The sequence below is a fragment of the Thalassophryne amazonica genome, chromosome 8 (genome assembly GCF_902500255.1).
Source record: "Thalassophryne amazonica chromosome 8, fThaAma1.1, whole genome shotgun sequence".
NCBI classification, from domain to species: Eukaryota; Metazoa; Chordata; class Actinopteri; order Batrachoidiformes; family Batrachoididae; genus Thalassophryne; species Thalassophryne amazonica.
The window spans coordinates 96,504,010-96,530,096 of NC_047110.1; the positions used below are offsets into that span (position 1 = coordinate 96,504,010).

The window sequence follows — 26,087 nt, forward strand, 5'->3', positions numbered from 1 at the left end:
TTTTTTTTATCATGTATTCCATGATCATGATCTTTGACCAAATCACTCAAAAATCTAATGAGCTCCAGACTTCAAAAACATGTTAACATGGCTTAGTAATTGAAGGTCCCTGTTGAGACGCTGGTCTGTTGCAGGTTACGACCCAGCCATGGCCTGTACCCATCTAAAGCTGGGTTGAGTGGAACAATGCAGATGAGTACACAGAAAGGGAATATGACTGGGAATCAAACCCATGTCTACATATTGGTTTTCCAACTCCTATCTCACTGAGCTACCTACCCTGCAATTAATTCTGTTCATGAATCCACAGCATGAATTTGGCAGACTTCACCAACACTGTTTGTTCCAGACTGTAATTCCAAGATAACATTGTCATCAATATTCTGTCAACTTCCCGAAAGCTGCACTTATAAATTCACCTGCAGCTTCAGACTCTGGACTGATGAACCTGGACAGAGGTTGAAATTGATAAGAACTGTGGTCTCCATTATTCAGCTCATTATCCTCTAGAATGTTCACCTCTTGTGATGCTACACTGACCCAAATGTCCTGACAGTCCTTAAATGGCCTGGTGATCCTCGACATCATTGTGAGACTCATCCGAACATTGTGTTCCTATAAGGAGCCAGGTAGATGTCAGTGTTCTCCACAAATCTGTTAGCATGGCTGTGCTGTATTGAAAATGCAAAAAAAAAAAAAAACATTCATGCTGAAGCAGGTCCGTGTCAATATTAATAGCACCATTAATCTCTGAGCAGTGGCTCCTTTGTTGGAGTAAAACATGAGTGTCGGTTAACAGTAGTAATCGTTGGCAGTCAAAGTATGAGTGAATGACAGGGAATGTGAGGTTGAAGGTTGATCGCAAAGATTTGTTGGGCGCTGTTAGCTGAACAGCTCCTATTTTAAAGACAATTTGTCTGTTACTGAGCAGGGTGAGCAGGAAAGCCTGCATCACTAGACCTTGGCAGCCTGTTCAAGGCAGGTATGCTGTGTCATTATTCCACCTTGCCATAAAGCTGGGAGCAGAGGGAGTCGCATAGTAGAATCTGTGAGGAGAGTACGTGTTGTTCAGTTAAAGCTTATTTATACAGCACCAAATGACATAAGTCTTACTCTTGTGCACTCTTGTGGCACAAGAGTGCACAAGGTATAATTCTTATCCACCATCTGAGCAAGCACATTGGCTGCAGTGGTCAGGAAAAACTCCCTCCGGTGTTTATATACTGTATATGAAGAAACCTCAAGAAGACCAGACTCGGTGAGGTGACCATCTGCTTTGGTCATGCAAACTATAACAAAACCATTAATTAAAAGCAACAACAACAACACGGAGTTGTCAAACATTCTGAGACAGAAATGTTACAGCTTAGCAACCATATACCTATTGAGATCAGCGATCACAGCCACCAATGGCTCTAAAGATGACCAAGCGGTGAAGAGCAGAGTCTTAGTAAAAACAGACGCAAGCATGAATATCAGCCGTGCTTTTTTGTAGGCTATTTTCATTTTCATAAAGATTTTGATTTCATTTTTGGGACTGCTCTGTGTGGCACCTCAAGAACTCGTGGGGTCCTCAAGAAGCTACTCCGCCTATACACAGATACTATGAGTGCTGTGCAGAGTGGAGCAGAGTTTTTCTGTGTTTGTCAGGGGTGTGTTCTGGCTCCTACACTGTTTAATGCTTCCATGGACCAGGTGTAGGGTAGGGTTGTGGAAACCACTGACTTGCTTCTGTTGGTGAGGAAAGGTTTACTGACTTTGACGCTGCAGACGATGCTGTGATCTTTGTGGAATCAATAGATAGTCTGATTACAGTCCTTGAGAAGCTGAGTGAGGAATCTGAGTTTCTGGGTTTGAGATTCAGGCTTTTAATGTCTTCCTGGACTCTTCCATCAGAAGTGTATCTGTATGTGATGAAAGTGAACTTGTAGAGACGTTCACTTATCTTGGCAGTGACATACATGTCTCTGTGTCCTTGGCTTTTGAAATTGAGAGATGTCTGGGAAGAGCTTATGGAGTCATCAGGTCACTGGACTGAGCTGATGCCAATATCACTGCAAGAGAATACTGGTCCAAGTATTTTAGGGTCCTGATGCTCCTTGTCCTGCTGTATGGTTGGCGAGACTTGGACGCTAACTGGATGACTGGATGACTTTGGTACTAGGTCTCTTTTGAGGATCCTTGGGTACTGTTGGAATGATTTTGTATCATATGAGCGGTTACTAAGAGAGACTTGCATTGTGAGGGTGACATTCTGGCCTTGTGGCGTGTTTCTCTGTGCATGATCCAGCACGCAAGGTACCTGAGCATTGTGGAGCCCAGCAGCTGTAGAAGGCCAAGGGACACCCAAGTTTTCCCTGGCTGAAACAGATAGACAGTTATTTTAGAGATGTGGGAATGGTTGTCTGCCTGTGAGGTTGCCATCCAGGACCCAAGGCAATTCCATGGTGTCGTTGATGTTGTGAAGCACAGCACCAGCACAAGCTCTCAGACTGGACATGACTTGATCTTTCCCTAACTCAGAGGCAAGCCCCATATTTCACACAGCTCCCATGTAGATGCTACTCATTCCAGTCCTGGATGGATCATGGATGGATAGATCCTTAAGAGGTGCCACAGATGGGTACCAGCTCCTGACAGGTTCTCATACTGCCATAATGTCTGCAAACTGGAGTGACTGCAAACTCAGAGAGCTCCTTATGCTTATCCATCATGAACTGACAAGGAAGAAACAAATAAAATAACTACACATCACTGTGTATTGTATGCCTGGGGTATTTGTAATTCGGTGAGTTCCTCCTTCCTTGAGGTCACAAAAGGTGTACCTCAATGTTCAGATTTAGGACCCATTCTGTTCACAATTTACATGAATGACGTGTGTAAATTTATTAAATGCTTCTTCCCATCCCTATGAGGACGACACGGTAATTTATTGTTCTAACTCCATAACTCAGGCTTTTGAATTTTTACAGTTAACCTTTGTCTTCCAGTCTCGCCTGTGGAAACTGAAATTGGTCTTAAATGTTGAAAAATCTAAAATAATGCTTTTTTCAAATTCATCGGTTTCTTTGGAGAGCATACCAGTTATTAACAGTGTCCAAGGTCAAGCTCTTGAGCTGGTCACGAATTACAAGTAGCTGGGTTTAATTGTGGATGTGGAGCTCTCCTTCAAAGCTCATATTGATATTTGATTTCTAAACTGAGGGTGAAGCTTAGGTTCTTCTATAGAAACAAGTCCTGTTTCTCCCTCGAAGCCCGGAAGCATTTGATAAATGCTACTTTCATGCCTGTATTGGACTATGGTGATATTGTGTATTTATGTGCTTCCAGCATGTGTTGGCAGTACTTGTTGCCAGTGTATCATTGTGCTCTCAGATTTATCACTGGTAGTAGCCGCCTTACCCATCACTGCGAACTCTATGCCAAGGCTGGCATGTCCTCTTTGGAAGCAAGGCGGCTCACGCACTGGATGACTTTGGTATATAAGCCACTTGTTGGGCTGGTTCCGACTTATTTGTCCACTTTTCTGCTGAGAACTGCAAGCTGCTATGCCTTACGTTCGAATTACACTTTGTGTTTTTTCTGTTCTCCGTGTCTGTTCACTATTAGAAAATGGACAACGGATATCTTTTGGACAATGTGTCTGTTTTAAACCCTGTCTTAGACCATGAATTTTACTGTGTTAGAGTTTGCATTGTTATTTAAGATAATTGTGTCCATAGGTTAGCTGGTTGTGTTGTATTTTACGGCGGATGTGTTGTTTTTATTATTGTTTTATTATTGCTTTACCTGTTGGTGCGTGCTGTTGCCTTCTTGGCCATGCGAAAGAGGTTTTGATCTCAGTGGGGGTTTTTTCGTATGTGGTTAAATAAAGGTTAAATGAAAGGAAAATGAATTAAAGCAAAGCATAAAGTCTGCACAAAATGTACATTTTGATAGTTTCATTAGAAATAAAATAAAAAGAATTTCGGTCACCGTCTAAATATTTATGGGCTTGACTGTATAATGTCTTGCTCTTCATGTTTTCTTTCTGTCATTTTATGTGGTTTGTTTGATTTATTTTACACCGCCCTCATTTCGTCACCACAGCCGTGTGAAATAAAAGTATGAAATATTTATAAATATACACAGAGGAGCTGAAAGCTTCATTTCAGTGGTGACACTTTAAGGACCCTTTCTTAAATACATCCCCGTATTGTGCATGGAGATGACAGCACATCGTATCTCTCTGTGAATGATGTGACCTCGTCACGCTGCAGTCTGCATTTTAGCGTTTTTATTGTTACAGTGTTTTCTGAATCCCTCAAAGAGTAACAGAAACACGTGTTGAGGTTGTTTTCTAACTCACATTAAAGAGACTTACCTTCCAGCTTCAGACAGCGCTATTGGCTGACAGTTACACTCACTTGCGTTGTCCAAAGTAACTAAAAAAAGTTGGCTTCTTTTTTACGAGAGCAGACAGATTGCTGCCCTTTTCACATAATTATCTGTGCATTGTCAGTATTGTTTGATTTTCCTTTTCATGTAACTGACAGCTTTCATAGTTTCAAAACAGTTTAAATGTAACGGCAATTTTGAAGATGTATTTCATTGTAAATGTGTGCACACTCTTCAGAACACATAATCACATTTCATATAGTTCATCCCAGCGTATAATTCTCTAGTTTTCTCAAATCTGTGTTCATTACATGTTAGTCTCTCCAGCAAAAGCAAAAAAAAAAAAAAAAACACACACATAGTTAAATTGTCATTTTGTTTTGGCACAACATGTAAAAGTATCTTAAGGTGTGCAGTAATACAGTAGTGTTCAGAATCATAGTAGTGCTATGTGACTAAAAAGATTAATCCAGGTTTTGAGTATATTTCTTATTGTTACATGGGAAACAAGGTACCAGTAGATTCAGTAGATTCTCACAAATCCAACAAGACCAAGCATTCATGATATGCACACTCTTAAGGCTATGAAAATGGGCTATTAGTAAAAAAAAAAAGTATAAAAGGGGGTGTTCACAATAATAGTAGTGTGGCATTCAGTCAGTGAGTTCGTCAATTTTGTGGAACAAACAGGTGTGAATCAGGTGTCCCCTATTTAAGGATGAAGCCAGCACCTGTCAAACATGCTTTTCTCTTTGAAAGCCTGAGGAAAATGGGACGTTCAAGTCATTGTTTAGAAGAACAGCGTAGTTTGATTAAAAAGTTGATTGGAGAGGGGAAAACTAATACACAGGTGCAAAAAATGATAGGCTGCTTATCTACAATGATCTCCAATGCTTTAAAATGGACAAAAAAAACTAGAGATGCGTGGAAGAAAACGGAAAACAACCATCAAAATGGATAGAAGAATAACCAGAATGGCAAAGGCTCACCCACTGATCAGCTCCAGGATGATCAAAGACAGTCTGGAGTTACCTGTAAGTGCTGTGACAGTTAGGAGACGCCTGTGTGAAGCTAATTTATGTGCAAGAATCCCCCGCAAAGTCCTTCTGTTAAATAAAAGACATGTGCAGAAGAGGTTACAATTTGCCAAAGAACACATCAACTAGCCTAAACAGAAATGGCGGAATATTTTTTAGGACTGATGAGAGTAAAATTTTGTTTTTGGGTCCAAGGGCAGCACACAGTTTGTGATACGACCCCCAAACTCTGAATTCAAGCCACGGTTCACAGTGTTTCTCCTACTATGGTGTTGGGCCTATACAAGTATATCGCATACCAGGTATCATGGATCAGTTGTTTGGATATGTCAGAATACTTGAAGAGGTCATGTTGCCTTATGCTGAAGAGGACATGCCCTTGAAATGGATGTTTCAACAAGACAATGACCCCAAGCACACTAGTAAACGAGCAAAATCTTGGTTCCAAAACAACAAAATTAATGTTTTGGAGTGGCCTGCCCAAACCCCTGGACATAAATCCAATTGAGAACTTGTGGGGTGACATCAAAAAAGCTGTTTCTGAAGCAAAACTAAGAAATGTGAATGAATTGTGGAATGTTGTTAAAGAATCTTGGAGTGGAATAACAGCTGAAAGGTGCTACAAGTTGGCTGACTCCATGCCTCACAGATGTGAAGAAATCATGAAAAACTGTGGTTTTATATATATATATATATATATTGAAGTTTACTCAAAGATGCTCAAAGATGAAAAACAATGAAAACCAAGCTGTTTCATCACTTACTAAAAACAGAGCATGTCCTGGGAAAACAGGGAATTTGGTCACCCTAGCTAGCATCACATTATATCATGCTAGTGAGTTTTCATGTTAACATTAGCATGTAGCATTGCGTTATGTGACAGTCCTTACCATCACGTAATGTGTCAGTAGTAAGTTTTCATGCTAATGTTGCCCATTAGCATTCCGTTAAGTGACGCTAGTGACTTTTCAAGACACATGAATGATTAAATCCATCATGAATCTCTGTTTTAAGGCATTCTCATTCACGTCGTCAACCACCACAAGTCGATACTTGATATTTTAAGCACATTTTAAATCCTGTTCTTCTTGTTGTTCCTGTTGCCTTGACACGTTGCTCAGAATGGAGGCACTCAGCTCATGCATTGTTAGCCTGTGAGGATCCCGTTATATGACGCTAATGAGTTACCATGTTAACATTAGGCCATTAGCATTGTATAATATCATACCCATTAACATAAGGTAATGTGATGCCAGCTAGTTTTCATGCTAATGTTAACCTATTAGCATAGAGTTTATTGACAATAGCGACTTTTCAAGACACATGAATCAGTAAGTCCATTATGAATTGGTGGTTTAAGCGCTGTATATAGTGTAATCTATTCTACTGTATGTATTGTTATTTTGCACAGAACATGACTTGCGTATTTTGTTAATTTTTCTTTTACCTTATTTTTGCATACTTGCACTGTTCTGTGATTATCTTCCCTCACTCAGGTCCTCACTCAGGTCCTCAACCACAACAAGCAGATAGTAAATATTTTAAGCACATTTTAAATCCTGTTGCTCTTGTTGTTCCTGTTGCCTTGACATCATACCTAATGCCAAGCTCATACCAGAGCAGTGATACAGCATATTAATAACATAAAGACTGTAACTTTACTAAAATATGGACTGCAACTCTGTATTTTACGAGGTCTGTCCATAAAGTATCGTACCTTTTTATTTTTTTTTTAAACTATATGGATTTGATTCATATGTTTTCACGTCAGACAAGTTTGAACCCTTGTGCGCATGCGTGAGTTTTTCCACGCCTGTTGGTGACGTCATTCGCCAGCTCTCTCCACAATTTCACTGATACTTACTGGACTGGTAAGCATTGAAAGCCGAGATAGACATGTCCAAACTTGTCCTCTGACATGCCGAAACGGAGGTGTTCCTTTGTCTCGCTTCCAAAGCGAATTGGTCATGACGCGCGAAGCCTCCGCGCGGCTTTCCATGACAAAATCTCTTGGTAAAAGTGAAATCTGCCAGAAAATGGCTGATGTCCAGTTCGTGTGATAACCAGAGAAAGAGCACACGATGGTCTCGTATCCACAGAGCCATCAGCTCAGAAATGGTCCGGTGGCTTGTGCCGTGTCGTTGCAGCTCGGAGTGCGGCGCACTGAGCGTCCTTAAAGGGGTCCTTAAAGCTGTACAACCAGACCTTATTCTCTGTGAAGCCCGTAAAATTTTCACCGAAAGACAGATAAATTTTTCGAATAGTTTCCAGGTGCCAGTCTCTAACAGCTTCTGAAAAAATTCTGATGGAAAAAACCCCAAATCATTCCGCCATTTCCAGACAATGAAAATCCGACGACGGGGTGGGACCACTCCTTCCACAAGGCGTGCTCACAGGCGAATGACGTCACCGACAGGCGTGGAAAAACTCACGCATGCGCACGAGGGTTCAAGCTTGTCTGATGTGAAAACATATGAATCAAATTCATATAGTTTAAAAATAAAAATAAAAAGGTACGATACTTTATGGACAGACCTCGTATATATATATATATATATATATATATATATATATATATATATATGTATATATATATATGTATATATGTATATATGTATATATGTATATATGTATATATGTATATATGTATGTATATATATATATGTATATATATATATGTATATATGTATATATGTATATATGTATATATATGTATATATATATATATGTATATATATATATATATGTATATATGTATATATGTATGTATATATATATATGTATATATATATATATATATGTATATATATATATATATATATATGTATATGTATATATATATGTATATATATATATATATATATATACACACACACACACACGCACACACACACATTGAGGAAAATAAGTATTTGAACACCCTGCGGTTTTGGAAGGTCTCTCACTTAGAAATCATGGAGGGGTCTGAAATTTTCATCTTAGGTGCATGTCCACTGTGAGAGACATAATCTAAAAAAAAAAAAAATCTGGAACTCACAATGTATGATTTTTTAATAATTTATTTGTATGTTACTGCTGCAAATAAGTATTTGAACACCTACCAACCAGCAAGAATTCTGGCTCACACAGACCTGTTAATTTTTTTTAAGAAGCCCTCTTATTCTGCACTCTTTACCTGTATTAATTGCACCTGTTTGAACTTGTTACCTGTATAAAAGACACATGTTCACACGCTCAATCAATCACACTCCAACCTGTCCACCATAGCCAAGACCAAAGAGCTGTCTAAGGACACCAGGGACAAAACTGTAGACCTGCACAAGTCTGGGATGGACTACGGGACAACAGGCAAGCAGCTTGGTAGAAGACAACAACTGTTATGATTATTTATTAGAAAGTGGAAGAAACACAAGGTGACTGTCAGTCTCCCTCCGTCTGGGATTCCATGCAAGATCTCACTTTGTGGGGTAAGAATGATTCTGAGAAAGCTCAGAACTACACAGGAGGACCGGGTCAATGACCTGAAGAGAGCTAGGACCACAGTCACAAAGATTACATTAGTAACACATGCTGCTGTCATGGTTTAAAATCCTGCAGGGCAGCAAGGTCCCCCTGCTCAAGCCAGCACATATCCAGGCCCATTTGAAGTTCACCAGTGATCATCTGGATGATCCAGAGGAGGCATGGGAGAAGGTCATGTGGTCAGATGAGACCAGAATAGAGCTTTTTGGAATCAACTCCACTTACCATGTTTAGAGGATGAGAACAACCCCAAGAAAACCATCCCAACCGTGGGGGTGCTCTTCTGCAAAGGGAACAGGACGACTGCACCGTATTGAAGGGAGGATGGATGGGGTCATGTATTGCAAGATTTTGTCGAACAACCTCCTTCCCTCAGTAAGAGCACTGAAGATGGGTCATGGCTGGGTCTTCCAGCATGACAATGACCCCAAACACACAGCCAGGGCAACTAAGGACGGCCTCTGTAAGAAGCATTTCAAGGTCCTGGAGTGGCCTGACCAGTCTCCAGACCTGAACTCAATAGAAAATCTTTGGAGGGAGCTGAAACTCCAAACCTGAAAGATTTGGAGAAGATCTGTATGGAGGAGTGGACCAAAATCTCTGCTGCAGTGTGTGCAAACCTGGTGAAAAACGACATGAAACATTTGACCTCTGTAATTGCAAACAAAGGCTACTGTACCAAATATTAACATTGATTTTCACAGGTGTTGAAATACTTATTTGCAGCAGTAACATACAAATAAATTATTAAAAAATCATACATTGTGATTTCCAGATTTTTGTTTTTTTTTTTTAGATTGTCTCACAGTGGACATGCACCTAAGGTGAAAATTTCAGACCCCTCCATGATTTCTAAATGGGAGAACTTGCAAAATTGCAGGGTGTTCAAATACTTATTTTCCTCACTGTATATATACACAGACACACACACACACACACCTTGGAAGATATTTCTTTGTATTTTCCCAATAATTACTATAAGGAAAGACTAATGATTGAACAGCTTGCAGCCACATAAAAAGGACATGGTTGTAGTAAAAGTATATTTATCAAGTCATATTTCATAAATACTGTGACAACAGAAACCTACTAAAATACCTAGCTGTGGTTATTTAGGAGATGTTTATGTATATATTTCATTAATGTACTTTAATAAACTTACTAAAGTAGATATTTTCATTATTTTTAGTTTGTGGAATTTCAGATAGATTTGAGTGGCTTTATCCATGTGAATTGTACTGTTACTTTTATAAACTCAGTGGGTTCTTTTTATTGTATGAGACACTTGTTGATTCACAAAAAGCCACTCCTGCTCTTGGGAAGTTGTCTGTGAGGTGCAAATTTTCTCCGAGATGCACATTCTGTTGCTTATGTGGTAAAAGGCTGCTTATAATCTTGTTGATGTTGTCTCATCAGGTATGCTGTTCTGCGAGACCCAGCGGGCTGGCTGAGTGTGAATCCCGTCAGAGGGACTGTCAATACTTCTGCCCTACTGGACCGAGAGTCTCCATATGTCCATGACAATAAATACACTGCTGTCTTCATTGCCACAGATAACGGTGAGTTATCCAGCACAAACACATTCTCTAACTAGTGGAACACTCATTTGTTAGCCACAGGGCACCAGGACCTTCAGTCATCATTAAACCAACACACAACAACACAACACACTAATAATGAGGTGATCTCATACTCAATGGATCAGCACCATAATCAAGAAAAGTGCTCCCTGATCTCGGTCCTCAGCAACTCCTCATCTGTAGATTTTTCATGCCCCCCTGTGGTGCCAAAAACCTGATTAACTTCTTCAGATTTTCTAACCCAATCAAAACCTAACAGACCACATACTGAGCCAATCAGCTTGAGCAGATAGAAATAGAAAATGTGTAGGTTAGGAGCAGTGGTGAGCACTGATAACCAAAAAATGAACTTAGATATCAGATAATCTATCTTGTCAACTAGTGCAGATAACATTCTGATCATTGGTGACTTTAACATTCATATAAATAAGCCTTCTGATCCCCTCTGCAAATCATTTATGGAAATTATGGATGCATTAGGATTTCGGCAATGCATTCAGGATTCGATGCACATTAGTGGAAATACCCTGGATCTGGTTCTCTCATGTGGTATTGCTGTCACAAATATTGACATCATGCCTCTTACATCAGTGGTGTCTGATCACTCACTTATTAAGTTTACAGTTTTGCTGCCGTGTTTAGTGGAACAACAACCTTATACGAGGTCTGTTAGAAAAGTATCGGACCTTTTTATATTTTTTTTTCAAAAAACAAATCATCACGGCATTGCTTTGCGCCATGCGGCTCCACCGCTGTCTTAATGTGCTGAAAAAGTGCTGATGTCCACGTCTTTTCACAATTCCTGTGCTAGTCAGATGAGATACCGGATCAAGACAGCGTCCAGTTTAGAAATGAACGGCACATTCCACTGTTACAGGAGTTTTTGTCATGGAAAGAGGAGCGGCTCCACCACATGGCGCAAAGCAATGCCGTGATGAAGCCTTCCAGGATATGTTGGGGCATGTCCAGTTCATGCACAATCACAATCGGATAATCACACGACTGAAAAGCAACCGGAATCCAACTGAAAGACATCTCAAAGCCGTCCTGTGAGACCAACACCAAGGTGGTTTTGTCCCGCGTAATGAACGGCTCTGTGGCACGTCCCTCTGCTTTTCTTTCCATGAAAAAAACTCCTGTAACAGTGGAATGTGCCGAAAAAGTGCTGATGTCCACGTCTCCTGCCATTTTGTGAAAGTCAGACGAGGTCCCGGATCAACAAAGCCTTCACGTTGGAAATTATCTGGTTGTTTCAGCGGGGTCTGAGCATGTCGATCGGCGCTGGGAGCGCGCCGCGCTTTCAGCAGTTGTGGGCCATCCTTAAAGCGGCAGTAACACTCCTTAATCTGTATAACCCCATAAAATCGTCCCTGAAAGCCATATTAATTTTCCAAACGGTGTCCACCTGGAGGTCTCTCACAGTTTCTGGAAAGAAATTGATGCAGCAAAGCTCCAAATCGTTCAGACATTTATTCGCAATAAAAAAATGACGAGAGGGTGGACCGGTGCTCACACAAAGCCTGCTCACAGGCGAATGACGCAACCGACAGGCGTGAAAAAACTCACGCACGAAGGTTCAAGCTTGTCTGATGCAATCACGTTATTCAAATCCATATGGTTTTTGAAAAAATTAAAAAGGTCCGGTACTTTTCTAACAGACCTCGTATCTCATTACGGCGGTGCATCAACTCCTCAACTTAGACTGAACTCGTAGCTAGACTGCCTGATATCTTAGCTTCACATTTGATCAATACCCAGTCAGTAGACAGACTTGTGGATAGTTTAAACGCAGTGCTCAAAACTACACTCGACATGATTGCACCACCTGTGTTAAAACCGCGCTCCCCCAAATCACAGTCACCTTGGTTCAATGATTATCTGAATGACCTCAAGTATAAGGCAAGAGGTCTAGAATGGAAATGGCATCGTTCAAAATTAGAAGTATTCAACCTTGCGTGGCGTGATGCTATCTTAGACTATAAGCATGCATTACTGGCTACAAAGCGGACCTACTACTCTGATTTGATCAACAAAAACAAGCATAACTCAAAGTTCTTGTTCAACACCGTGGCAACACTTATGCATGGACAACCACCTGTAGTTCGCTCTCCTTTTACAGCACAAGATTTCCTGGGTTACTTTGGGAAGAAAATAGAAGACATTAGGTTAAACATATCCTGGCATGCCTTAACCCACCCACTACACCCTGCTATTGAGGTGGGCTCCACTACTGAGGTATTACCTAGATTTACAGAATTTGATAGTATCTCACTAGGCATGCTGACAAAACTCGTAACATCAACAAAAAGCACAACCTGTTTATTTGATCCTATACCAAAAAAACTGTTTAAGGACCTGTGGCCCACTCTTGGGCCGACTGAGCTGGAAATTATTAATCTTTCTTTAACTTCTGGATCTGTTCCTAAATGTTTCAAATCTGCTGTGATTAAACCATTACTTAAGAAACCTAATCTTGACCCTAGTGTGTTGGGACTGTTTACACAGAGACTGCTACCTGCTGCTTTGGACTTTGAACTAACAGTCTTTTTCAAGACTTTTTTACTTTTTTACCTTTTTACTTTTTTTTACTTTTTTACTGTGCTCCAACGCCTAAGGAAGACCTCTAACGGTCGAAACATCACGACGGAGCACTTTTATCAGCTAACTTTCATCAGCGTTGGCAAGCTAACTAGCTTGCTAACGCTTTCGTTTTTATTTTATTTTTTTATTTTATTTTATTTTATTTATTTTTTTTAGCACTGTTGTCATGCGTTACCTGTGCTGCTCCACAGCGTGTTTGGTCGATTTTTGTTTTGTTTTGGCACCGTTGTCGTGCGTTCGCTGTTGTTGTGCGTTGCCTGTGCTGCTTCATGGCCTGTTTGGTGCCTTAATTAAGGCACTCCTTCTGCTGAATCACCTCTGGATTATTTACACATTATTCACTTTGTGTGTTTTTAGGAATCCGCTAGGCTGCGTAGCTACTAGCTCTTAGCCGATTTAGCATGGCGGCTTCTCCTGTCTCTCCCGTACTTTTCTGCTCTGGGTGTGAAATGTTTAGTTATTCCTCGGCCTCCTTTAGCAGTAACGGTACTTGTAATAAGTGCAGCTTATTCGTAGCTTTGGAGGCCAGGCTGGGCGAATTGGAGACTCGGCTCCGCACCGTGGAAAATTCTACAGCTAGCCAGGCCCCTGTAGTCGGTGCGGACCAAGGTAGCTTAGCCGCCGTTAGTTCCCCCCTGGCAGATCCCGGGCAGTCGGGAAAGCAGGCTGACTGGGTGACTGTGAGGAGGAAGCGTAGCCCTAAACAGAAGCCCCGTGTACACCGTCAACCCGTTCACATCTCTAACCGTTTTTCCCCACTCGACGATACACTCGCCGAGGATCAAACTCTGGTTATTGGCGACTCTGTTTTGAGAAATGTGAAGTTAGCGACACCAGCAACCATTGTCAATTGTCTTCCGGGGGCCAGAGCAGGCGACATCGAAGGACATTTGAAATTGCTGGCTAAGGCTAAGCGTAAATTTGGTAAGATTGTAATTCACGTCGGCAGTAATGACACTCGGTTACGCCAATCGGAGGTCACTAAAATTAACATTAAATCGGTGTGTAACTTTGCAAAAACAATGTCGGACTCTGTTGTTTTCTCTGGTCCCCTCCCCAATCAGACCGGGAGTGACATGTTTAGCCGCATGTTCTCCTTGAATTGCTGGCTGTCTGAGTGGTGTCCAAAAAATGAGGTGGGCTTCATTGATAACTGGCAAAGCTTCTGGGGAAAACCTGGTCTTGTTAGGAGAGACGGCATCCATCCCACTTTGGATGGAGCAGCTCTCATTTCTAGAAATCTGGCCAATTTTCTTGGATCCTCCAAACTGTGACTGTCCAGCGTTGGGACCAGGAGGCAGAGCTGTGGTCTTATACACCTCTCTGCAGCTTCTCTCCCCCTGCCGTCCCCTCGTTGCCCCATCCCCGTAGAGACGGTGCCTGCTCCCAGACCACCAATAACCAGCAAAAATCTATTTAAGCATAAAAATTCAAAAAGAAAAAATAATATAGCACCTTCAACTGCACCACAGACTAAAACAGTTAAATGTGGTCTATTAAACATTAGGTCTCTCTCTTCTAAGTCCCTGTTGGTAAATGATATAATAATTGATCAACGTATTGATTTATTCTGCCTAACAGAAACCTGGTTACAGCAGGATGAATATCTTAGTTTAAATGAGTCAACACCCCCGAGTCACACTAACTGTCAGAATGCTCGTAGCACGGGCCGGGGCGGAGGATTAGCAGCAATCTTCCATTTCAGCTTATTAATTAATCAAAAACCCAGACAGAGCTTTAATTCATTTGAAAGCTTGTCTCTTAGTCTTGTCCATCCAAATTGGAAGTCTCAAAAACCAGTTTTATTTGTTATTATCTATCGTCCACCTGGTCGTTACTGTGAGTTTCTCTGTGAATTTTCAGACCTTTTGTCTGACTTAGTGCTTAGCTCAGATAAGATAATTATAGTGGGCGATTTTAACATCCACACAGATGCTGAGAATGACAGCCTCAACACTGCATTTAATCTATTATTAGACTCTATTGGCTTTGCTCAAAAAGTAAATGAGTCCACCTACCACTTTAATCATATCTTAGATCTTGTTCTGACTTATGGTATGGAAATAGAAGACTTAACAGTATTCCCTGAAAACTCCCTTCTGTCTGATCATTTTTTAATAACATTTACATTTACCCTGATGGACTACCCTGCAGTGGGGAATAAGTTTCATTACACTAGAAGTCTTTCAGAAAGCGCTGTAACTAGGTTTAAGGATATGATTCCTTCTTTATGCTCTCTAATGTCATATACCAACACAGAGCAGAGTAGCTACCTAAACTCTGTAAGGGAGTTAGAGTATCTCGTCAATAGTTTTACATCCTCATTGAAGACAACCTTGGATGCTGTAGCTCCTCTGAAAAAGAGAGCTTTAAATCAGAAGTGTCTGACTCCGTGGTATAACTCACAAACTCGTAGCTTAAAGCAGATAACCCGTAAGTTGGAGAGGAAATGGCGTCTCACTAATTTAGAAGATCTTCACTTAGCCTGGAAAAAGAGTTTGTTGCTCTATAAAAAAGCCCTCCGTAAAGCTAGGACATCTTTCTACTCATCACTAATTGAAGAAAATAAGAACAACCCCAGGTTTCTTTTCAGCACTGTAGCCAGGCTGACAAAGAGTCAGAGCTCTATTGAGCTGAGTATTCCATTAACATTAACTAGTAATGACTTCATGACTTTCTTTGCTAACAAAATTTTGACTATTAGATAACAAATTACTCATAACCATCCCAAAGATGTATCGTTATCTTTGGCTGCTTTCAGTGATGCCGGTATTTGGTTAGACTCTTTCTCTCTGATTGTTCTGTCTGAGTTATTTTCATTAGTTACTTCATCCAAGCCATCAACATGTTTATTAGACCCCATTCCTGCCAGGCTGCTCAAGGAAGTCCTACCATTATTCAATGCTTCAATCTTAAATATGATCAATCTATCTTTGTTAGTTGGCTATGTACCACAGGCCTTTAAGGTGGCAGTAATTAAACCATTACTTAAAAAGCCATCACTTGACCCAGCTATCTTAGCTAATTATAGGCCAATCTCCAACCTTCTTTTTCTCTCAAAGATTCTTGAGAGGGTAGTTGTAAAACAGCTAACTGATCACCTGCAGAGGAATGGTCTATTTGAAGAGTTTCAGTCAGGTTTTAGAATTCATCATAGTACAGAAACAGCATTAGTGAAGGTTACAAATGATCTTCTTATGGCTTCGGACAGTGGACTTATCTCTGTGCTTGTTTTGTTGGACCTCAGTGCTGCTTTTGATACTGTTGACCATAAAATTTTATTACAGAGATTAGAGCATGTCATAGGTATTAAAGGCACTGCGCTGCGGTGGTTTGAATCATATTTGTCTAATAGATTACAGTTTGTTCATGTAAATGGGGAATCTTCTTCACAGACTAAAGTTAATTATGGAGTTCCACAAGGTTCTGTGCTAGGACCAATTTTATTCACTTTATACATGCTTCCCTTAGGCAGTATTATTAGACGGTATTGCTTAAATTTTCATTGTTACGCAGATGATACCCAGCTTTATCTATCCATGAAGCCAGAGGATACACACCAATTAGCTAAACTGCAGGATTGTCTTACAGACATAAAGACATGGATGACCTCTAATTTCCTGCTTTTAAACTCAGATAAAACTGAAGTTATTGTACTTGGCCCCACAAATCTTAGAAGCATGGTGTCTAACCAGATCGTTACTCTGGATGGCATTTCCCTGATCTCTAGTAATACTGTGAGAAATCTTGGAGTCATTTTTGATCAGGATATGTCATTCAAAGCGCATATTAAACAAATATGTAGGACTGCCTTTTTGCATTTACGCAATATCTCTAAAATCAGAAAGGTCTTGTCTCAGAGTGATGCTGAAAAATTAATTCATGCATTTATTTCCTCTAGGCTGGACTATTGTAATTCATTATTATCAGGTTGTCCTAAAAGTTCCCTAAAAAGCCTTCAGTTGGTTCAGAATGCTGCAGCTAGAGTACTGACGGGGACTAGCAGGAGAGAGCATATCTCACCCGTGTTGGCCTCTCTTCATTGGCTTCCTGTTAATTCTAGAATAGAATTTAAAATTCTTCTTCTTACTTATAAGGTTTTGAATAATCAGGTCCCATCTTATCTTAGGGACCTCGTAGTACCATATTACCCCATTAGAGCGCTTCGCTCTCAGACTGCAGGCTTACTTGTAGTTCCTAGGGTTTGTAAGAGTAGAATGGGAGGCAGAGCCTTCAGCTTTCAGGCTCCTCTCCTGTGGAACCAGCTCCCAATTCAGATCAGGGAGACAGATACCCTCTCTACTTTTAAGATTAGGCTTTAAACTTTCCTTTTCGCTAAGGCTTATAGTTAGGGCTGGATTAGGTGACCCTGGACCATCCCTTGGTTATGCTGCTTTAGACGTAGACTGTGGGGGGGTTCCCATGATGCACTGTTTCTTTCTCTTTTTGCTCCGTATGCATCACTCTGCATTTAATCATTAGTGATCGATCTCTGCCCCCCTTCACAGCATGTCTTTTTCCTGGTTCTTTCCCTCAGCCCCAACCAGTCTCAGCAGAAGACTGCCCCTCCCTGAGCCTGGTTCTGCTGGAGGTTTCTTCCTGTTAAAAGGGAGTTTTTCCTTCCCACTGTAGCCAAGTGCTTGCTCATAGGGGGTCGTTTTGACCGTTGGGGTTTTTCATAATTATTGTATGGCCTTGCCTTACAATATAGAGCGCCTTGGGGCAACTGTTTGTTGTGATTTGGTGCTATATAAGAAAAAAGTTGATTGATTGATTGATAGTGTATTGAAAAACTATCCGCCAATATCAAATCTATCATTTTTCTCTAAAATTCTGGAAAAAGTGGTGTCACTGTAGCTCGTAGACTATCTTACTGAGAATAATCTCTTTGAGCCACTGAAGTCTGCTTTTAGAAAGTATCATTCCACAGAGATGGCTCTCACTAAAGTGGTGAATGATCTTCTGTTTACAATGGATTTGGGCACCACTATGGTTCTGCTGCTGTTAGATCTCAGTGCTGCATTTGATACCGTGGATCATCATATTCTACTTGATAGGCTGGAAAATAATTTTGGAATTACTGGGAGTGCTCTTGCATGGCTGACGTCATACTTGACCAGTCGTTCTCACTGTGTTTTATACAGTAACACTACCTCTAACCTTAGTGACATGAAATTTGGGGTTCCACGGGGTCTGTCTTAGACCCCCTGCTTTTCTCCCTTTATATAGCACCTCTTGGGCACATATTGTGGCATTTTGGGATTACCTTTCACTGCTATGGCAGATGATGCTCAGTTATACATGCCGATAACTGCTGGTAATCTCGTTCACATAAAATCCTTAGAGGATTGCCTTGCAGGAGTGAGAAGTTGGATGTCTAGAAACTTCCTACTTTTAAACTCTGATAAGACTGAAATGATGGTTCTTGGTCCAGTGAGACATCGGCATCAATTTGACCAGTTAATGCTCAGCCTAGGCTCGTGTGTCATACATCACACTGACAGAGTGAGGAACCTTGGGGTAACTTTTGATCCTTCGTTGTCCTTTGGCCTCCACATTAGAAATATTATCAGGACTGCTTTCTTCCACCTGCGAAATATAGCGAAGATTCGTCCCATCCTGTCTATGGCTGATGCTGAGACCCTGATCCATGCATTTATCTATTCTAGATTGGACTACTGCAATGTTCTATTTTCTGGTTTACCGCAGTCTGGCATTAGGGGTCTCTAATTTGTTCAAAATGCTGCAGCCAGACTTTTGACACAATCAGAAAGTACAACCACATTACACACATTTTGGCATCCCTTCACTGGCTTCCTGTCCCAGTGAGATCAGATTTTAAGGTTCTGCTACTGACCTATAAAATTATTCATGGACTGGCACCTCCCTACCTAGCTGACCTAATTAAACCTTACGTACCGGCCCGGGCTTTACGTTATCAGGGTGCAGGACTACTTTGTTTCCCTAAGGTGAATAAGGAGTCTGCGGGTCACAGAGCTTTCTCTTATTGTGCACCTGTTCTGGAGAATGATCTCCTTGCGTCAATAAAACAGTCAGATTCTGTGGAGACTTTCAAGTCCAGACTTAAGACGTACTTATTTTCCCTTTCATATGTACTGGTACAGTTTTGTTTTAGGCTTTTTACTCTTTTAATTCATTTTATTAGTAATTGGAGCGGGCCGTGGCCTCAACTTTACCTAAATTCTGTGTCTTTTAGTGAAGTTTCGGGTTTGTTGCCTGCGATCACCTAAGTATTTCTCTGTTTTTCTTGTTGTTTAATGCTGGCAAATTATACAGTATTTTTTTGTCTTTCTGATGCCTGATTCTGTTTTTTCTCTCTGTTTAAGGTGCAGTTCCATCCAGAGATGGGAGTTGTATTTGTGCTGGCGACCCTCTTGTCCTGTGCGCCAACAGCATTTCTTGTATATTCGTCCGCGAATTGTTCTGTGAATTGTTCTGTAATTTATGTCTGTAGCATGGCCCAAGCAGAGGGTCACACCTTTGAGTCTGGTCTGCTTGAGGTTTCTTCCTCAGAGGGAGTTTTTCCTTACCACTGTTGCTCTGGGGGTTGGTAAGGTTAGACCTTACCTGTGTGAAGCGCTTTGAGGCAACTCTGATGTGATTTTGCGCTATATAAATGAAAATAAATTGAAATTGAAATAATCAGATAACTGAAAAGTTATCTTTGATAAAGTTAAAACAATAAACCATCCAAAAATGTATCGGAAGTTACAGATAACCGATAAATTCCAGTATTGTATCTGGTACACTTACAACTACTACCAGCTGATTTTGAGTTTTAACACCACGATCACTTTTGGAAGCATCAATAGCAACAACAGACCCAAACAATGAGTCAGCACTTCTGTCTTTGAGCATCCTGCCCCCTACTAGAAGCTTCTGTTTACTACATGGCATCCAGCGCAGATTCAACTGAGAGGAGCCGCAAAGCTCAACTCTCTACCCAGTCACAGCACTGCTGTCAGGCCAAGGTCTTGGAAAATAAAGCAGTGCTAAGTTATGGTTTGGTGTAAAAATAAAATGAATACTGTTAGAATAACTCTATTAATGTCAATTCTGTCATTTGTGCAAAGTTAAGATATAACGTATATCTTTTAATGTTGAATAATGCACTAATTCTGAAATTTTGTAACAAACACAGACAGATGTGCCTCTGCTCACACTGATTGGATGATTCATTCTATGTAAACCAACACGTTAATGTGAGGTGTGTCGTGTGCTGGTGTTTACAGATAAATGTGCTTTTGTAAAATATGCCATTCTTTTATTTGTAAAAAAAAAAAGGCATTTTCAAAAAAAAAAAAGCCAAGTTGTAATTAGATAACTGTCTGATATAACCGGTGTCAAAATAAATAGAACCATGCCTTTCGCCCTATTGACATATCCCATAATCCCTTGCGTGCCAGAGAGTCGCTGCAGTCAAACAACATATAGAATCCAAATGATGACAATTGTACATTAATATTATACTACAAAAATGTATTTTTTATGCTGTTCATCACGTTAATAAGAAACTGCATGCATGATACCCTGAAAAATTGTTAAAACAATTATAACAAATAATCTGTCTGCTACGTTTAATCGGCGTGGAATTTAATAAACGCAAACCGAATTTCAGACATCTTATATACATTAGTCTGGAACAAAAAGGACAGTGTTGTAAAGAACAATAATCAAGACGTTAAAGAGCAAACTTCACTTTCCCCCAGAACGACATGATCAGGAAGCGAGCGTAGCTCACAGCATCTCCCATTGAAAATAACGGAGAGACAGCCTGTGATTCTCCCATGTTTACATTAAAATAAACGCAATAACAATGTCTATAAACCCAGAGAATATATTCAAAAGAGTTTTAGGCACAATATAAAAATATATTTATGTTGCGATGTTAATGGTGTTGTCCATGTGCAGCAGTTAAAGTGCAGCGTGATCAGAGCACATCAGTGCAGTTCTCAATGTTTTATTTTTGTTGTTTTTTTACTTTGATGTCTCCCATCGAGAGTTTTTGTAAATTAAGTTTGAAGAAAAGCTTCTGTTTACGTTTTGCTTCTGGAAACACGAGTCCGACATGTGGTTTTTGAACGTACAATGAGTACAGTGATTGAAAATATCAGCCCAGCTTCAGTTTGAATACTGCCATGAACACTACTGGCCACTAGATAGCATAGAGACCTTGAAAACTTGCAAACACAAAATTCCAGATAATCTGTGTTGCTACTTGCTACGTTTAAGATGCATGGAATTTAATAGAACCAAACACAATAACGTCTATAAACCCAGAGAATATATTCACGTGAGTTTTACGCACTAGAGGTTACGTACTGAGATTACCGTACTGAGATTACCATATCACCCATAATGCACCTCCTGGACACAGCATGCCCCACACTAAAACCTTAAAAATTAGCGCATTACTTTAAAACTCAAACACATATCTGATATTTTCACTTTATAAAACTTTAGAAGTGATGTTAATTTAAATAACTTGTCCGAAATAAGTTTGGTTAAAATTTGAACCATAAGTTAAAAATGTATGCCTCTGGATGACTTGGGTGATATTGGCCACGTATCAGTATGGGGTTAAAAAAAATGAGGTAGCTCTACCCTCTGTTTGCAGAGGGTAGAACTACACATCTGTTCACTTTTGTTTACCACGTTAACGGTCTAAAAGTTATCGGACAAAAATTTATCGGAAGATAATTAGTCCGATAATGGTTTTCAGAGTTATCTGAAAAGATAATCTGATAATGAAAACATTATCTTCAATAATTATCGGATTATCTGAACTGTGCCCACCACTGGTTAGGAGACCCATGCAATGACTACTAAGGATCCTCTGTATCCTCACCATTGGATCCACAGTTTATATATTTTGAAACTGACAAAAAAAATAAATAAATAAACTTGATACTATAAAAGAACAAAAGGTACTACGGAATAGTACACATGGGAAATCTGACATTTGACCCCAGTGATCTTGATCTTCACACAAATGACTGACCTGTGGATGACCTGGAATCCACCTATGTGTGTGTGGTACTTTTGGTCCAAAACAAGTTGAAAAATGTTTCTTTTATTCAAAAGAAAAATATTACAAATTTCCAAGACCTCTAAAAAAAATTAATTAATTAAAGGCATTTTTGGGGTCAACCTTCATTGGCATATCAAGACATGACCTTGCCTGGGTAAAGGTAACCTTGCCTGAGTAATTTCACAGTCAACCTACATGTGTGTTTTCATACGTTTCTGCAGATTTGGGTGGAAAAAAAAATACATCTTGTTTTTTTACTATGAACCATTAATTGATCCCATGATTAACCTTCAACAAATTTGATCTTGTCTGGGCAACTTCAGACCCATCTATGTATGACTGAAAAAAATTACAATTTTGTCTTTTGCCCAAACAAACCCATCCATCCATTTTCTATACCCGCTTGCTCCAATTAAAGTTTGGGGGGACTAGAGCCTATCCCAGCAGTCATAGCGGGTGAAGCCGGATACACCCTGGACAGGATGCCAGTCTTAGTGAAACAGATAACAGAATATTTACAAAGGAATCTTTCAAAAGGTGACACAAGCACCAGATCTGGCACAAATACTCCTTAGACATTACTCTTTTGTAAAAGCACGTTAGCCACCTCAATTTTCAAAAAGCAGCCAGGTTGGGACAGGGGTCAAAATAAAAAAAAAAATGCTCCACTCATATAGAAAAAATATACCACATTGTTTGTCTAATCATAAAGACTCCAAAAAAGGTATAGTTTGGGCTACCTGTGTCTGAATATTATGGAGTTATGGGATAAAAACAGCAAGAATGGTGACAAAGGTCAATTTCAGTTTGTACAGGGGTCAAAAGTTAAAGTTGCTCCAATTTAATAATAAATGGATTAATAAATGGAATAGTTTTGACTGTGTTGAATGATTGGTCTCCAAACTAAAGGTTAAACAAGATCAATGTCCATTGGATTCTATGACATGTGACATATATTACACTGTAACATAACTAAGGGCCCTGTCCCACTGGCGTTTAGGAGGATTTGCGTATGGATTGCGCACAAAATTGGCCCATATTTGCCAAACATCCGCAATATCTGTGTAACATGCCTGTATGAGTCAGTCGTCATCCGAACACGCCTGTGACCATCCGCAGAGGCACGCAAGTCCGCAGCCAGGATTTTTGAGCTGTTCAAAAATCTGGATGCGGATAACATCCGCCTTGCATACTCCACATATACTCAATTCATACACAATACATACTCACTCTATGCGCTGTATATCTGCCGTTAACCGCTGATATCCACAACTGATGGGGATTTGCGGCTTGGCAGCGGACCGGGACAGTGTGTAAAACAGATGTATATCGTGCCTATCACGTCCACATCACAAACTAAAATATGTTGTAGCGAATGCATACAGATTGGCCGCAAATAAAGTGCTTTTATTACATCTGCTTTGCAGCTGATTTGCGGACAATCTGTGAATGCATAACAAACACGTCATGTAAACCCAAAGTATTTTTATGTGGCAGAAAGCGACATACCTGCCAGTCAGCGCCGGTCCGGCTGTGTAAATCCACACAGACGTAATAGCTGCTGCAGTCCAGGACTTTTATTTAATACCAACAAAAGGAAGAGTTGCTGTTTACCCACAACTCACACTGAAGTCTGTTTTCTGTGCCACTCTCAAAAAAAAAAAAAAAAAACACCGTCTCACACCCCGAGCGGCTTCCCTCCTCCCGGTCCCCAAACTCATGAACAGTTAACCCTCGCATGACAACACTCTGTGATCAACTTGTCCAAGTCCAGCAGATGCTCCAGAGGCTGTATTGTTGGTGTGAATAGTGATGCCGACGGCCCGAGTGAGCTTATTTTATGGCCGCAATGCAGATGCCGTGCACGCGCAACACGTGCGTGATGCATTCATAATACACTGTAATACTGCCGTGATAATCTCAATGTGTCGGATCAGTTTCCTCACTACATGCGTTATATAACCATGATTGTTCATCATATATTCACTGTATATTATTAATATATTCGTAATTCATACTGGGACATTTGTCATTTTTGGCCATTTTTGTTGCGGACGACAACGAACGCCCGCAATTTGTGTACTCATTTCATGCGCAATTAATCCTCTCCCCAGTGGGACAGGGCCCTAAGCATGACACATGGTGCAAACTATTCCTTTTAAAACCCCTATTAACTCAACCAGTAATTTGCATCACTTTTTTACCAAAATTGGAGCAACTTCAACTTTTGACTCCTGTACAAACTGAAATTGACCTTTGTCACCATTCTTGCTGTTTTAACCCCATAACTCCATAATATTCAGTCACAAATGGTCCAAACTATACCTTTTTGGAATCTTTGTGATTGGACAAATAATGTGATATAGTTTTCAATATGATTGGAACATTTTTAAATTTTGATCCCTGTGTAATTGACCCCTACCTGGCTGCCTGTTGAAACTTCAGCTGGTTAATGTGCTTTTACAAAAGAGTAATGTCTAAGGAGTATGTGTGTCAGATTTAGTGCTTGTTTCCAAAAATGAACAATTGTTACTGTTATCTGCTCCACTATCTGTCACAGGGCTGCATATGGACAAATAAACACATTCACACCTGCACACACACACCTACTGACATTTAAAATTTCCAATTCACCTAACCTGCGTGTCTTTGATGTGGGAGGACGATGGAGCATCCTGAGAGAACCCATGTAAACACAAGGAGAACCGGTGGGACAGCTGGGAATCCATCCCGTGACCTTCTTACTGTGAGGCAAAAGTGCTTACCCCTAAGCCACTGTGCTGCCTCCAATTAAGGACAATTCTGGAATCAACCTCCACATACCACATCAACCTTGGAGGAGGAGGGTAACAACCAGGCAGCCAAATGTTCCTCAAATTACAGTATGATTAAGAATCTATGCAGAGGCAACGTGCCAACAAGGCTTCCTGCCAAAGATTTATTCTAATTTGCATTGTACAAATAATTCCTTTGGGTGATGAGCGTGTCTGCTGCTATTATTGCTGCAAACAGAGCAGAAAGTCCAGCAAAGCTTCTGTCTGCATAGTCAGACACTCTGTGTGTGAGCTTCACCTGGAGTACAGTGAAGCTGTCATTAACCTGTGACAGTGGGATGGCCTTAAGCGGCGCCACATGCATCAGACCATATGGTCATTTTTGGCAGCATCAGTGGTTCTGCTGCTTGGATTCATTCCTCCCCACACATGAAAGTGTCCAGTGCTGGAGCAATCCTCTCCTTTTGCCTCTCGTCAAACCCCCTGAGTCTCTTTGTCTCTGTCTCTCACGCTCTCTCTCTCTCTCACACACTTTTTTTCCCTATCAATCTATCGGCTCAACTGTGCACATGGAACTTCTGACAGATCTATTAGACAAACTGAGAGATTCTATTAGTAGGCAGCAGAATAACACTGTTGTGCTGGGAAATCGGGAGCCTCGCAAAGATCAGTGCTGAAAGAGGAGGAATGATGGGGCAGGATGAGAAGGCGTAAGGCTTTCAAAAGCAGAAGAGAAAGGAAGGGACATAATGTGAGATAACGGAAAGATATAAAGCTCATGAGCTGGGTGAGGAAGAGGTGAGGGTGGAGAGAAATGGACACGATTATAAGCAGACAGGTAAGGAAAAGAGATTAAGATGAGTGCTGGAGGGAGAAGAGAAAGAGGAGGCAGGGTGAGGAGGTTCAACATAATATTATTTTAAGGATTTTTGAGATGTGCATTCATGTGTAAGTGTAGATGTAAGACGGCAGTGGGATTTGAAACTGTTCATACTGCTCCTGTAGTCCAGCAATCTGCACCAACTAACTGTTATTAACCACCTGTTAGAGACGACCTTTACAGCCTCTGCACACTCTTAGCACTCTGTAAATGCTGGCAGTGAGTTTTCACCCTGTCTGTAACACCCACAGTCAGATATTGCAG

The 26,087-nt window shown here is 40.5% G+C and overlaps 1 protein-coding gene across 1 annotated transcript in view; it reads left to right on the forward strand.

The window, feature by feature from the left end:
- The window catches only part of cdh13 (cadherin 13, H-cadherin (heart)), a 1,165,005-nt gene that overhangs the window by 1,019,582 nt on the left and 119,336 nt on the right, over nt 1-26,087 (forward strand). Inside the window, 1 exon segment of the mRNA XM_034177015.1 lies at nt 10,353-10,495. Coding sequence (XP_034032906.1) covers nt 10,353-10,495 — 143 coding nt within the window.